This window comes from Halichondria panicea, chromosome 1 (assembly GCF_963675165.1).
Source record: "Halichondria panicea chromosome 1, odHalPani1.1, whole genome shotgun sequence".
In the NCBI taxonomy this organism is placed as follows: domain Eukaryota; kingdom Metazoa; phylum Porifera; class Demospongiae; order Suberitida; family Halichondriidae; genus Halichondria; species Halichondria panicea.
Genome location: NC_087377.1, coordinates 6,517,997 through 6,533,603, shown reverse-complemented (window position 1 = coordinate 6,533,603; position 15,607 = coordinate 6,517,997). Strand labels below are relative to the sequence as shown.

At 40.6% G+C, this 15,607-nt stretch overlaps 2 protein-coding genes across 2 annotated transcripts; one reads left to right on the top strand and one right to left on the bottom strand.

Moving 5' to 3' along the window:
* Positions 1-3,858: 3,858 nt before the first annotated feature.
* Positions 3,859-8,765, bottom strand: LOC135342566 (cholesterol 7-desaturase nvd-like). The gene is made up of 6 exons (XM_064539313.1): positions 8,411-8,765; positions 7,635-7,962; positions 6,249-6,521; positions 5,769-6,014; positions 4,741-4,914; positions 3,859-4,332 (listed from the first exon to the last, which is right to left on the bottom strand). Exons 1-6 carry the CDS (start codon positions 8,662-8,664, stop codon positions 4,171-4,173), a joined length of 1,437 nt encoding a protein of 478 aa, XP_064395383.1. The 5' UTR covers positions 8,665-8,765; the 3' UTR covers positions 3,859-4,170.
* A 406-nt stretch (positions 8,766-9,171) lies between these two features.
* On the top strand, positions 9,172-15,482 carry LOC135342574 (cholesterol 7-desaturase nvd-like). Its single transcript, XM_064539326.1, has 6 exons — positions 9,172-9,598; positions 9,861-10,194; positions 12,517-12,786; positions 12,957-13,202; positions 13,788-13,961; positions 15,154-15,482. Exons 1-6 carry the CDS (start codon positions 9,351-9,353, stop codon positions 15,313-15,315), a joined length of 1,434 nt encoding a protein of 477 aa, XP_064395396.1. The 5' UTR covers positions 9,172-9,350; the 3' UTR covers positions 15,316-15,482.
* The last annotated feature ends 125 nt before the right edge of the window (positions 15,483-15,607 follow it).

The following is a 15,607-nucleotide window of genomic DNA, read 5'->3' as shown; positions in this document are numbered from 1 at the left end:
TCTAGCTAAATCTGGTCCAACTAGACAGCAGACACAGCAGTAAAGCCAGGGGTTGCCCTACTTCTACTGTTGTTCAGTACCCACGGTAACAATTCCTCTGGGCTGGGCTAACTAGTTGAGCCACGCCTCCCAATTCTCAAGGCTAGGTACATGTCTCTGTCTAGCTGCTTCTTCAGCTTCTTGCTCAGTTTTGTGGCTTAGAGAAAGGCCAGCTACTCAGGGGGAAGAGTCGAGATGAAAGTCTGGCAGCCAGGTGACGTCCAAACGGTCAGTTATTCGTTCCACCAACTTTTTAATCTAGTCTAGTCCTGCTTGCACTGCTACTACTACTGCTACTCTTCCTACTACTACTGCTACTCTTCCTAGCTAGTCAAAGGTTTCTTTTTTTTAACTACATATGCACAAAGAGACATCAAAGCTTACATCAAAGGACACAGATTTTTAGCCTACTTGACTGATAAGGCCTTTACCTAGACTACAGTTTGTTTGTCAGGGAGGAGCTCACATACAACTTCATCTAATTCATCATAACGATTCGTTACCGTTGTTGTAATTTCTACAACAGATTGCCAAGGAAAGAGGTAATGTCACACATGCAAGTGAATTGATTACCGCATGCAGGTGCATGCGGTAGGAACATTTAAAAATCGGTTCAAAACGATAATTATACCAATATATCTATAGCCTTTGAAGCAGGCTATATAAGGAGAGTGTGTGCATGTATAATAATTATACATAATTTAAGGCACAGCATTTAGATAGAGCAGTGCAGGAATTCACAGGTGACAGGGGCACTAAATCTCTCCTATAATAATATGGGAGATTCTTAAAGCTCTCCTATTATTATACCTGTTTAATGCACATGCATTATAAAAATGCCTCCTAGTATTATAGGAGAGGATATAGGCATTAAAGCTCTCCTATATACTTGCCAATGGGGCACTTTTTTATTTAATGGCATTCAGTACGGAATCATGACAGATGGGACTGAAGCATTAATTATCATTATACGATAGAACTCACGTAACAAAGAGGACTGTATAATTATGGTATGAATATAGACGAACATGTTGAGTTTCAAATTCCAGCTGACCACCTGCATGTTCCAGGAAATAATATATAAGTCATATAATTATATGTATTCATTAAACTGGCAGACATGATAAAACTTAAGAGCATCACAAAACATTCGATGAATAATGAGCACCGTGCAGAGTACTAATTATACTGCTATAAGAATATTAGAAGTGTAATGCTTAATTTAATTATGGAGGACAGCACTCACAATCCATGCAGAAATAAACAGGATATGATGTACAAATTTAACATTCCAAAGTGTTAGCTATTTAAAGCTTTTCTAGCTAAAGGTAATTATTGCATTTGCTTTATAGACACTGACAGAGAAACAAATTATTTGCAAGTTTCATTTTGTCATGGCTGCTATGCTAGGAAGAACAGAGATTGGAATCAAGAAGACAGGCACATCATGCACAGTGCCAAGCTCACCAGTTGCAAAATTGATGTACTACTTTCGGTGCGTGAACTCATGCGTTGAGGCTGAAGAGGATTACGAAATCCGTCGCTTGAAGGATTACGATAACTACCACAGACTTTCAAACGAAGAAGAAGCAAAGTTACTTGTGCTGTGTCTTGCACTTAGTCCTGACAAGCTAATCGGTACGATATTTATCCACTCTGAAGACATCGATTCAAACAATGAATTCTTTGAATTGAGTGCTGTCAGCACCCGTATGGTTGTCACAGATTCGCTTGTGGTCGGTGGTCAGAGAAAGAAGGTGCAAAAGATCATGATGTTTAAGAAGGTTTGGCTGGAGACATACTACCTCAAGCCCCTGAAAGAATTTGCAGAGAGAAGGAGTCGACCAGCCATAAGAAGCCCTCCACCCAGGCAGAGCAGCAATGACTGCATAATTCTTTAAAATGGGTCGAAAACAACCCTCTATAAACGAAACTTAATTTTTATGCTACCATTATAGATCTACGTGCATATATAGGGTGTAGATGATTACTAAGTAAGAGAACATAAGTATATATCTGAGTATGAGAACAATTATTTTTGCACCTCGATATAGGTTGCTTCGAGCACCTATTATTATTTATACAGCTTGCATGTATACAGCTATACATGTATAGAACTAGAGCACTAAAGTGCAAACCCTCAGCTGGTGACATGATTATAAAGAAACCAGAAGACTGATATGCAGTGCTGTTGTTATCATCATCATGCATGACTTGCACAGCAACTCAGGAGCAATAAAACTAAACCAGACTGGAGGCATGCTAAAACATTTGAGAACAGGTAGTAGTACTATAGATATATGCACTGTGGATTAGGATCACAGCAAAGAAGCCTGGAGTCTCATAGAAGTATGGCTCCAGGTCCTGCATGGATCCCAGTCAGTTAAAGCAAGCTTTCTACTTTAGTGACCCTGTTCCATTGTTCCTGGTATATACAGCTTTCTACTTTAGTGACCCTGTTCCATTGTTTCTGGACCTGGTACAGGATCACTTCAGTTATAAGTAAGGCATGTGCAAGTTCTGTTCAAGCTACATTTTGCTCGCTTTTATTAGACAACGAAGCTTTAACACCGAAAGCTGCCACTATTAGAAGTACTGACTTGTTATGTGGAGGCTACCCATGCTGTAAACGCAGTGCTAGAGCATCCAGGTAAGCAGACCCAGTCACAAGCTTCTTAGCTTTTGCTCGTTTTTATTTGACAATGAAGGTTTAACATGAAATTCTGCCACTATTAAAATTAATAACTTGTTGTATGAAGGCTATCCATGCTGTAAACGCAGTGCTGTGGCATCCAGGTGAGTAGATTCACCTGTCACAAACAAACAAACCAAACGACTACTATAACCCGTGGCCGCCCACGCGCCTCGGGTTAATAATGTGCAACCATATATTCACTTGAATGGTAAGCGTATATATACTATAACTATAAATATATTCATGCAGTGCATGTATAGCTAGAGTATCATACGAAAATTAAAACTTCAAAATTTTTCTACCACAATCGTTCAACGTCACACTATCCTGAGCTGCTAAATACGAAAGGGCAGTTCATACGAAAATTTGCATCAACGAATTACCTGCTATACGGAACATACGTACATGTAGATTTTACATGGTGTATTGATGTGCCATTAGCATAGCCTACAATACCGTATAGCGCGAAATTTTCGAGGGGCTTAATTTTCGTGGGTTAGCAATCGTACACGAAAATTAAGTCCACGAAAATCGTTCTTTACCTGCTATAACATGCAAGATTTAAAGGCGTGGCTTCCGGTAAGCAGTCATTCCGCGAACATTGTGCAACGAAAATACTTTTAGAGGCCAATCCACGAAATAATTATAAGTGCCTCGAAAATTTCGCGCTATACGGTAATATCTACACCACATAATTAATACAAATACAGACATGCATGTAATCTTTTACAGGGTCGAGCGCCAAGACTCCCAATAATTTTTGTACTGCTCCACAATTGAGCACCAATCAGATCTTTTTTACGGCGCTCAGGTTATTAGAGTAGAAATTATGACACTGCCTGAAATCAAGGCTATATACATGTACAAATTGATCATTCACATGGCCTCGTGGAATGGCTATCTATTACTTATACGGTATACGTTCTTATGCTAAGCACCACTCCAATATAAGCGCAAAATTTAATTGAGTTGTTCCATTTGTGTGCCACAGGCAAATATGTTTTGGAGGGCGCTAGAGTCCATAATAGATATTGAGAAAGTCTAAGTGACAGTATGTCAAATAACTTGATCTATAGAGCAACATTACAATAATAACATACCTTTAATGTAGTTACACTGTACACTTCACATTTAACTTGTATATGGTAAAGGTCCACATAAAAGGTCAAATAATTATCCTGACTATGAATAAAAGCAAGAGTGCCTGATAAAAGACATTTCCATGCAAGATTAAAGTTGGTGGAACAGCCACGAGATGGAGATACCTGCAGCATGTACTTCTAGTAAGATATAAAGTACAACTCCGTGCTAATAACTTTCTAGTTGGTGATAATCAAAATACTATTAGGATAGGAGCCCTAGACTGTCTATATTATAAATGAACACAAAAACACAACCCAAAATTAAGAAACAGAATAGTTTCTAGACTCATGTAATTAAAAATCAAGTTCGTTTCTTTTAAAGGTAAATTTTTCACTGTTCTCAGAGTAAAACTGTGAGTACCAGCGCCTGTGCTTCAGTATGAGTTCATCTTCACGTACCAGGAGTGGCTTGAGGTTGTAACGCTTGTTGTTCCACACTATCATATCTCGCTCCAACTATACAATTATTATACACAACACTAGTAGTGATCGATGAATGAGAAAGTGTATTACCTTAAGGTGACATATTTTCGCGTGTATTAATTTCTGCTATTTCTGCGAATGAGAGTAAATCGCAAAAATTAGTACTCGCAAATAATTGGCCGCCCTCTTGTTTAATGTATCCAGATCGACATTTCGCAAAAAATTATACCGCAAAATGTGTAAAAACGCAAACAAATCTACCTGTGAAAATATGTCACCTTAAGGTACACTAACAGCGCAGGGATTGTATAAGGCCTCTATTGTAATATTTATGAGCAGTACATTTTCAGAGCAACAAGCAAATAATTTGAAAGAAAACTATAGGTGCTACATGTACAGGTACATTGTATATATGCACAATTAAGGCAATGCTACACACACCTGAATATCATAGCCCTGCACCATCCACTTGACGAGGAATGTGGGAATCCACCAATCAGAGTAGGCCACCAGAGAATATTTCTGCAAGAAGGGCTCCAATGGAGTCAGAGTGTGCAGGAGCAGCACAGTGCCAAACTTGGACTTAAGAGACAGGTACACCACTCCAGGTCCCATCTAAAGGAGAACAGCGACTGTTTGGTTACTGACAACATTATTATACATGTCATGTGTTACAGTCTGCTATCATTACCCGAGGTGCGCGTGGGCGGCCACGGGTATAGTAGTCGTTTGGTTTGTCTGTCTGTTTGTAATTTCAGGATCTGCTCACCTGGCTGCCACAGCACTGCGTTTATAGCATGGATAGCCTTCACACAATAAGTTATTAGTTTTAACAATAGTAGATTTCGATGTTAGAGCTTTGTTGTCGAATAAAAGTGAGCATAAACTAAGAAGCTTGAAGCAGCTAGCTAGCTAATTACACGCGGCCTTTATTCTAGTTACCATCCGTATTTACAGCTGAAGTGATCCCGTACCAAAAACAGTGGAAAAGGGTCACTACAATAGAAAGCTAGAATTGTGACTTGTTTTGTTAGCTGACTCCAGGATCAGGATCCCAGGAGACTCCAGGCATCTTTGCTGTGATCCTGGACCTAGTCCACTGTGCATGCCTCATGTACCACTAACTCTGTTCTCACAGCATGCCTCTGTCTGGTTTAGTTTTATTGCTCCTGAGTTGCTGTGCTAGACAGCTCAGTCATACATCACTACATGCACTGCATTATATCACTCTACTGGTTTCTTTATAATCATGTCACCAGCCGAGGGTTTGCACTTTAGTGCTCTAGTTATAATTATATAAGTACTTCAGAGGGAGTTCAGATTGTTAACTTAATCACTAAGTCTCTACCTATATCAATTAGCTATGCTTGAATTCTATTTTCGTGGATAGCCCCTTTGAAAATCAGGCGAAGACCGCGATACAATTATTGCTTTACCCACAATTTCGCACCCTCACATTTCAAGCATACCTGGTCAGCAATAGACGTAATGTCCAATGACTTGAAATTCACTCCCAGTATACTGTTGGTCATGGTAAGAGTCATACGACCGATATAAGTAGATGGTTCGGGAAGAGATTCCCAGCGAGCTGTCCAACTGTGTGTGTGCAGTCTCCCAGAGAGAAGCTCACGATAGTTCATTCCAGAGCCAGAGGAAACACCTGCTCCGTGAAGGTATGTCAGGTGAGCTACATCAGCACCATTCTCTGGGATGTCCTGTAAAGACGAAGATACATGTACCATAAAAAAATTTGTATTACTATAGTAGTGCTATAACATACAGTTTTGGCATGCATTTGAAGATAATTATGCTTTTGAAGATATGCTCAGGTTGAAAAGGGTTAGAGGCTATTTAACTTTTGGTATAGGTATAGTTATGGTAGACAAGTACACGTGCTCTCCACTAATTGATACGATTACATGTAACTCTATGCATTGATATTTAGTTACCTCTATATGAGCATTGATAAAATGAGTAGAAGAGAGTCGATACACAAAGCGACCGTTGGCTATCCCCTCTAGATCCTTCAGGGACCAAAATGGCTCTCTTCCCTCGGCATCATGCCACACGAGGATGGCACCATTGCACTCCAAGGTGGGCCAAGCCTTTACCTTGGCCTGGGCCGGGATCTTCCCCTTAGCATACGGGATCTTGGTGCACTGGCCTGTCTCACCATCAAACTGCCAGCCATGGAATGGACACTGAATGCACGAGCCATAGATCTATACAGGGGAAAGTAATTTTGGTAGAAGAACGTAATCCACAGATCTACATGTATAAGAAATGTATACATGTACAGTACATGTGACAGCACAAATCGAAGGGGGCTAAAGGCATACTATGTCTATACATGTAATGAATATGCCTTTATATGCACTCGTTATAGGTTTAGGTACATGCACTGATTTATTCATAACAATTCCCTGTTGTACCAAATGCTCCTGGTTATAGACACTGTGCACACAATCTACATACCTTACCACCCACACCCAAGTTTGCAAAAGGAGAGCCTGTATCGGGAAGTCGCATGAGGGTAGAATGAAAATGAGCATGGGCATGCAGAGCTAGAGATGTTGGACTGCCCACGTAGAAATCTATGACTAACTTTGTCTGCAGCAAGCTGGACATGGACTTGGAACTGGAAGTTTGCAAGCTGTTTATACAAGCTAGCTAGCTATACCTAGATCGTGTGTTTAGATTCTCATAATTACGTGTCTCTCTAAATGCTAGATCTAAACTAATAGCTTAGTCATTATTATTTAGCTGGCCACGCCGGTTCCCTGACTTGCAGTAGCTTGGCATCTTGGCAGTGTCTCAGTACACTCTGAATGCGTAGGAGAATACCTTACGTCACGATTGTGGGCTACATATCACCCACGTTCATAAAAATCCTTGTGGATCACGCGATTCCCTGACTTGCAGTAGCTTGGCATCTTGGCAGTGTCTCAGTACACTCTGAATGCGTAGGAGAATACCTTACGTCACGATTGTGGGCTACATATCGCCCACGTTCATAAAAATCCTTGTGGATCACGCGATTCCCTGACTTGCAGTAGCTTGGCATCTTGGCAGTCTCTCAGTACACTCTGAATGCGTAGGAGAATATCTTACGTCACGATTGTGGGCTACATATCGCCCACGTTCATAAAAATCCTTGTGGATCACGCGATATCCCAAACCAGGCCTTACTACTGTACGCCCATTTCTTTCTTTGCTACTCATTTTGTCTATTATTTTTTTGCTACCTTCTACGTATGGATGAAATGACAACAGCAAGAAAAAGTAAGGCCTAGCTACATTGGAACGAGGCTAACTTGTGCACACAATCTACATACCTTACCACCCACGCCCAAGTTTGCACCCAAATGAGCACAGTAGGCATCTAGAACATGAGCATTCCCTTTGTCATCTCTAAACACAGCAAAGTTTTGTCCCAGTGCATTCACAGCAGTACTTTGCCCAGCTTTCAGTTCAGTAGAGCGGAGGAGGGCAAACCAACCATTCGGAAAAGGTGGTGGAATATCTCCCATTTTCTTTCTTCTTCGTACTTCATTAACGAAATCTCGTTTCGTGACCTCCATTTTTCTACCAGGGAAGTCAAAGCCGGCCTTTGTTTCGGGACAGTACAACTCCACAACTCCAAAGAAGGCCTGGTACAAGTTCCTGTAGGGGAGGAACATCTAGCATAAATCTATTTAAACCTAGCACAAAATTAGTAGCAATAATTATGCGTGTCACAAAACCAACCTCATTTATAACTCATACAAATCAAACAGCTATAATTATTGTACTAGAACTACGTACTAGCCCTGGTTTATCATCATTATTACCATTATTTTGGGGCAACCTTTATTTTACAGCTGAGCTCATACCATGTACCAGACGTATAAACGTACCTACTACTACCGTAGTTGATGTAATTACAGCGCCAGAAAAATATTTGCGAGACTATGTACATAAAACAAATAATAATTTTTTATGGCCAACAATTTCGAATTTCATAAACTGGCACATGGCGCTGTAATTTAATACATCAACTACGGTACATAGATCTAGTTTAATACATCAACTACGGAACGTAGATCTGAGCTATGTATTACATAAATCTGACCTGCCAATATACAAGATGTACAGAGTTGCAGCTGAATACAACAACATGTTGAGCAGCCATCCCACGCTCACGCCGTCAGAGCTAGAGCTGAATGGTAGGCCCCATGAAGACACAGTATCTAAGACTTTTTCTAGAGCTCCAGTCACATTGCCATTGAGACTGCCATTAACATGCCCATAGTTACCACTGAAGATTAACTGTGACACAGCAATCAGACCAGCAATGTGGATGAGCAAGCTAATAGAAGGGGTCATTCTTTCTTAGTATGTACGCACGTATATACCTCATATAGCTCAAGATTACTACTGCAGCAGCAACAAGTCGTAATGATCGTCTCTACATTTTCACACAAGTCATGGTGACCTTCTAATCTGATCAAGGTCAAATCACCCACCTAATAATTATGCCTCGGTGCGCATGCGCAAGCGAGGTATATAGAATACTATAAATTTATAGTATCTATGGTGTGTCTGTGTATGAATCAACGTGTGTGTGTGTGTACGTGTGTGTGTCTGTGTAGACTGCTACAGCTGCAAGGCTCTGCTGACGCGGCAGCCTAGCTAGACTTGAACTTTTGGCGTCGATCGTTTATGCTTTATCATACGCTTTATGTACGTTATGTAGCTTTGGCATCTCCACCGAGGCGGCATCAGCATCACCTGCGGTGTTTTCATTATATACGGTAGTCATTAGTCACTTGTGCAGCACAGATAAAAGTTTTATGGCTTTCATTATGTAACAGATAAAGTTTTATGGCTTCAGTGCGCATATTAAATACATGCTGACATGTGCTATGATACATGGTATGCATAGCGACAGACAATTAGATATCAACAAGCCATAAAGCCTTTAGCATAAAGTTAGGCTTAGCCAGCTCTGTAATTAATTATAGCTGCATGGTGGTAGATCTACGTGCACCTATTAAAGGACCTATGAAAAGATGACCCCTTCTATTAGCCTGCTCATCCACATTGCTGGTCTGATTGCTGTGTCCCAATTCATCTTCAGTGGTAACTACGAGCAGCAAATTAATGACAGCCTCAATGGCAACGTGACTGGAACTTTAGAAAGAGTCTTAGATACTGTGTCTTCAGCCCTACCATTCAGCTCTGACGTCGTGAGCGTGGGATGGTTGCTCAGAATGCTGTTGTATTCAGCTGCAACTGTGTACATCTTGTATATTGGCAGGTGAGCCTCTCTAGCTAGCTCTAGATTAAAATGTTGATGGGTATGGGTAATCATTATAAAACCACAAACAGAGTCACAACACACCACAAAAGGTCACTTTAGTTTATCTTTGGGTGTTCAAGAAAATTAATAATCTTGAACAAACGTACATGTAGATCTAGAGATGAAATTTGAAATGAGCACAGCTGTACAAATTTTTTGCCCTACTGTACGTACATGTACAAAAAATTTAAAATGTATGCGAACTCTACCTCCCCCACAGGAACTTGTACCAGGCCATTTTTGGAGTTGTGGAGTTGTACTGTCCCGAAACAAAGGCTGGGTTTGACTTCCCTAGTAGAAAAATGAAAGGGTTCGTCACAAAACGAGATTTTGTTAATGAAGTACAAAAAAGAAGGAAGATGGGAGATATTCCACCACCTTTTCCGAATGGTTGGTTTGGCCTCCTCCGCTCTACTGAACTGAAAGCCGGGCAAAGCACTGCTGTGAACGCACTGGGCCAAAACTTTGCTGTGTTTAGAGATGACAAAGGGAATGCTCATGTTCTAGATGCCTACTGTGCTCATTTGGGTGCAAACTTGGGCGTGGGTGGTAAGGTATGTAGATTGTGTGCACAGGTTAGCCTCGTTCCAATTCAGGCCTTACTTTTTCTTGCTGTTGTCAATGTTTATCTATACGTAGAAGGTAGCAAAAAAATAATGAGGCAGCAAAGAATGAAATGGGCGTACAGTTAAGAAAAAGTAAGGCCTGGTTTAGGAAATCGCGTAATCCACAAGGATTTTTATGAATGTGGGCGATATGTAGCCCACAATCGTGACGTAAAGTACTCTCCCACGCATTCAGACTGTACTGAGACACTGCTAAGGTACCAAGCTACTGCAAGTCAGGGAACCAGCGTGGCCAGCTAAATAATAATGACTAAGCTATTAGTTTAGATCTAGCATTTAGAGAGACACGTAATTATGAGAATCTAAACACACGATCTAGGTATAGCTAGCTAGCTTGTATAAACAGCTTGCAAACTTCCAGTTCCAAGTCCATGTCCAGCTTGCAAACTTCCAGTTCCAAGTCTATGTCCAGCTTGCTGCAGGCAAAGTTTTATTAGTCATAGATCTCTACGTGGGCAGTCCAACATCTCTAGCTCTGCATGCTCACGCTCATTTTTTCACCCTTCTACCACCCTTCTACCCTCACCCTTCTACCCTCACGCGACTTCCCGATACAGGCTCTCCTTTTTCCTAACTCTACCTCTATTTCTTTCTTTATTCCTCCAATTAATACCGTATTTTATCTTGTTGAACGAATAATACAGTATTTTATCTTACTGAACGATTGTGATAAAGAACAGAAAAAGGAGAGCCTGTGTAGAGGCTATGCAGGTGTTATATGTCTTTTAAATGTATTCATCACAAATGGAACGTGGTAAATCTAGTAAAATGAGTGCATTCCTGACATATGATATTGTAGGTTTCGTTGCATAGGATTGCAGCTTTTTAGCCCATAATTTCACACATAGGTCTTATGTTCAACAGAGAAAGGTTCAACAGAGAAAGACCAGATCTGGAAACTGGCTGCACAGTAACATGTAGTTTCTTTAGCCTTTCCTACATATGATATAATTCTATGTAGCCCAAAAACTTGCACATGCAGAAATCAGCCTTTGAAAAATTGCATTGATATTAAAAGTGTCCTGTCTTCTTCTGTTTTTGAGCTTCCACAACTTCCTTGCTTCTTGAGTTCCTATTATACATGTGAGCTATTATGCATCAGCATGTTTTGTATGTTTTGGACAACCTTCTCCTGTCTACAAAAACAGTTACTCTTGTGGTAACAGATACCATACTATAAAATTATTTCACACCCACTTAATTTTATGTTTTCTCCAATTAAAATTCTGTATTAAACAAACTATTGTGTACGGTATCTCTGGCACAATTTCTTTTGGTAGATAGGTAGATGTATAGGTACAAGTATAGTGCTATTATACTACTACAATTAATTGCAGAAAAAATAGATGAATGACATGCACTCCTTTAAAAAACGCTGCATAAAAGTGTGTACCATCTCACAGTACTCTCTCCTACTCTGCTCTTGCATGCACACACAAAAAAGCAAAAAACACATTTCCAGTAATTGTGCGGCCAAAGGCATGGAAACAAGAAAGCGTCATGAGCATACACACAAGCCACTTTTAACCGTATACGTATATATACCGTAGAAACGGATTGTTAGCGCTTACTCGATTATAAGCGTATTTTAATTTTAATCGTATGCTCAACTTGCAAGTTTTTGTACTCGAATTGAAGCGCTATTTAGTACAGAATTGATTCAGTTAATTTCGTTTATCTATACACATGCAGTGCATGGCAGCTATAATATAGTTGGTGATATCAGACTCTCTGGGCACGTTGTTACCTTGTCTGATCACCCTGAGAGAATGTGAGACATAGATGAGGTCTAGCACTAGAAAACTATCAGTATCACGTACAGTAGACTGACACTGATACACTGACACACAAAAACCACAGCCCCACTTGGAATATTATCTGATATGATGATTGTGCAACACAAGATTCTACACAGAGTTTGACCAGTCTACTGTTCTCCTAGCCTCCTTCACAGGCCTCTTCAGAGGAAGTGCAGCCTGGGATCGAGGCTACTGTTTGCCGTCAACTGTAACGGCTTGCAAGTCTAGATGAGATCCCATTTGTTCCAGTCCTTGGTCAATATGAATGTTTTTTTAAACTGTAAAATGAAGGGTAACATAGTATATGATAGTATATGATATAAAATAAACAACACATTTGCAACCTTTCAGATTTCAAATGTATTGTTTGTTTTGAAAATAATCCCTTCAATTGAACTGTCGCAGACTAGTGTCTGTGGATTACACTCCTTGACCAATTTCCCCTATATAGATCTATGGCTCGTGCGTTCAGTGTCCATTCCATGGCTGGCAGTTTGATGGTGAGACAGGCCAGTGCACCAAGATCCCGTATGCTAAGGGGAAGATTCCGGCCCAGGCCAAGGTAAAGGCTTGGCCCACCTTGGAGTGCAATGGTGCCATCCTCGTGTGGCATGATGCCGAGGGAAGGGAGCCACTTTGGTCCCTGAAGGATCTAGAGGGGATAGGCAGTCGCTTTGTGTATCGACTCTCTTCTACTCATTTTATCAAGACTCATATACAGGTAAGTTATTTAACTGTCGATGCCAATTAACTCAGTGGTGAATGCATCTTATATAATCCTTATATATACTTTTGCGTATACCCACTACTCAAAATATTTACATGTATGTGGTACAGAAGGCTCAATGGCTTTATGTCCTGATTTATGCTTCCCATCTCGTTTGTTTACAGGACATTGCTGAGAATGGTGCTGATGTAGCTCACCTGACATACCTTCACGGAGCAGGAGTTTCCTCTGGCGCTGGCATGGACTATCGTGAGCTTCTCTCTGGGAAATTGCACACACACAGTTGGACAGCTCGCTGGGAATCTCTTCCCAAACCATCTACTTATGTCGGTCGTATGACTCTTACCATGACCAACAGTATACTGGGAGTGAATTTCAAGTCATTGGACATTACGTCTATTGCTGACCAGGTATGCTCAAATTTAACCTAAATTTCGTGAGGTCAGTTAAACTTGTGGCTATACATGATACGTATAACATACATATTTTGTGGCCTGTCTCAAATAAAGTCGATAGCCCTGGCCAAGCAAGCATAGTCAATTGATTAGGTGGAGACGTAATTTTGCCTTGTTTATAACAGATTGATGTATGACATAATTATGTAACCCAAAGCACGTAGGCAGCCGCGGGTTATAGTAGTTCGCTGGTGTGATTGTCTGCCTATCTGTCTGTCTGTGTATTCTATGTCAGTTAATGCCACTTTGCTGCGACATAACTATTTTGCTTGTAGTAGCTATATATACACGGCTTATTCAAACTTGCGAGCCCGGTCTAGTAGTGATCACTTAGTTGTTTTTTTTTGTTGTGATCTTAGTCCCCAGTGCTTCATCATTTATTATATACCACAGTGACCTGTGCACGTATATTGTATACTATAATAATTATACTCACAGTTATTTTTTAGATGTGCTATACAACTGAGCCAAGGGTTTAGCTGGCACCTTATACCGGTAGTGCTCTAGCGCAGTAACCAAACAGTCGCTGTTCTCTTTTAGATGGGATGTGGAGTGGTGTACCTGACTCTCAAGTCCAAGTTTGGCACCGTGCTGCTCCTGCACACTGTGACTCCATTGGAACCCTTCCTGCAGAAATATTCTGTGGTGGCCTACTCTGATTGGTGGATTCCTACATTCCTCGTCAAGTGGTTGGTGCAGGCCTATGATGTTCAGGTGTGTGCAGCAACTGCATGTAATAGATATAGCATGAGCATGAAACCAAATGGTATGTGAAAAAGCTACAGACGTAGTGCCAATTCTGGCTTTAACAATGTCACGATGACCGTACCAAATGAAAGCACCGCGGGTGCTGATGCCTCGGTGGAGGTGTCAAAGAAAGCTGCTAGCTATTAGCAATAGCTTTTATACACACATTATATCATGATAAACATTTTTGCAGTAATATTTTGCTGCAGGCAGGCAGAATCCAGAATCACAGAGAAACTCAAAGAGTATGTAGTGATCAACTATGATTGTTATTAAAAAGGATCGATGCCAAAAGTCTAAGATTAATGGCTGCATCAGCAAAGCCTTGCATGCAGCTCTCTTCTCACTCTTGCAGCTACCAATAGCTAGCGTTCTAGTACAGAGCTAGGTTGACTCAATGGACAAGTTTTTCTACGCACTCTTCTGAAAAGGCTGCAATGGCATTCCAAGTAAGCAAACTAGGCACAACTCGAGAACCAAGCACTATTTTGCAAATCCACAAATTAAAGTGTATTTGTGTTGAGGTTGACCTTCATAATAATTATTTTTTCAAAGTTTCATATACCATTGGATTCCTTGTTAAAAAGGGCTTCAAGCTTCAACCAACTAAAGGTAACCACACAAACCATAAATGAAGCCGTAGTTGACCACGTAACTTGCCTATAGAAACTCTTACTTGCACTTCATTGATCCTTGAGCAGCTGTAGCAGTCTACACACACACATGCACAGACAGACTGTACACACAAACACACTACCATATACCTCGCTGGCGCATGCGCACCGAGGCATGCCTCGAGGCTTTGAGACACACCTGACCTTAGGTATATATACCTTGTAATTGAAGGTTTTCGTTCTCTATAAATTCTCACTGTTGGACACTAGTCATGATGTAGTTTGAGATCATAATTAGTGCCTATAAGGTCAAGTGTGTCCTTCGTCCTCTGCTTGACTGTGTAATTTGGTTATATTTCCAGCTAGAGAACTGTGTAGATTTTTTTATTGCTTTCGGATTGCTTTGAAAATTCGAAGTATTAAATGTTGCCTATTGCTGTGTGCTCATACATTAGAGGTTTTAATCAATTTCCTGCCCTATCGATAAACTACGTAGACACCTTTCTCTCATTAATCCATGCTTTTCTGCTCTCCTGTTTGTATAGTTGGAGCGGGACATGATAGTGTGGAACAACAAGCGTTACAGCCTCAAGCCACTCCTGGTACGTGAAGATGAACTCATACTGAAGCACAGGCGCTGGTACTCACAGTTTTACTCCAAAAACAGCAACAAATTTACCTTTATCAAAGACGAACTTGATTTTTGAGCTGTCAACAATACACGTGTACTTGAAACTGTAGACTTAAGACTTAATAGCTATATTAGTGTATTTTATTACAGGCCTATTAGCTATCTTTAGAATTGGCCCTATTCCGGCAGTGGCAGCCCTTTTAGATCTACAGTTGTATACAGAGGCCCTATGCGTCTTTTGTGTGTCAGTGTCTCTCTGCATGCATGCATGGTCATTTATCAATGATATATGTATACTCTAATTCCCAATGGAACTTGATGGCAGGTTATTAATATTGGCATGGTGCGGTCTACACATGGCATCACAA

What these genes read in the sequence shown, in the direction of transcription:
- LOC135342566 (XM_064539313.1), bottom strand. Translation starts at nt 8,664, where the DNA reads ATGACCCCTTCTATTAGCTTGCTCATCCACATTGCTGGTCTGATTGCT. An exon ending in ACTTGGGCGTGGGTGGTAAG is followed by an intron (nt 6,522 to 7,634) that starts GTATGTAGATTG and finishes TCCCCTGTATAG; the next exon opens with ATCTATGGCTCGTGCATTCA. An exon ending in TGCAGGGCTATGATATTCAG is followed by an intron (nt 4,333 to 4,740) that starts GTGTGTGTAGCA and finishes ATAATTGTATAG; the next exon opens with TTGGAGCGAGATATGATAGT.
- LOC135342574 (XM_064539326.1), top strand. Translation starts at nt 9,351, where the DNA reads ATGACCCCTTCTATTAGCCTGCTCATCCACATTGCTGGTCTGATTGCT. An exon ending in TACATCTTGTATATTGGCAG is followed by an intron (nt 9,599 to 9,860) that starts GTGAGCCTCTCT and finishes CCTCCCCCACAG; the next exon opens with GAACTTGTACCAGGCCATTT. An exon ending in TTATCAAGACTCATATACAG is followed by an intron (nt 12,787 to 12,956) that starts GTAAGTTATTTA and finishes GTTTGTTTACAG; the next exon opens with GACATTGCTGAGAATGGTGC.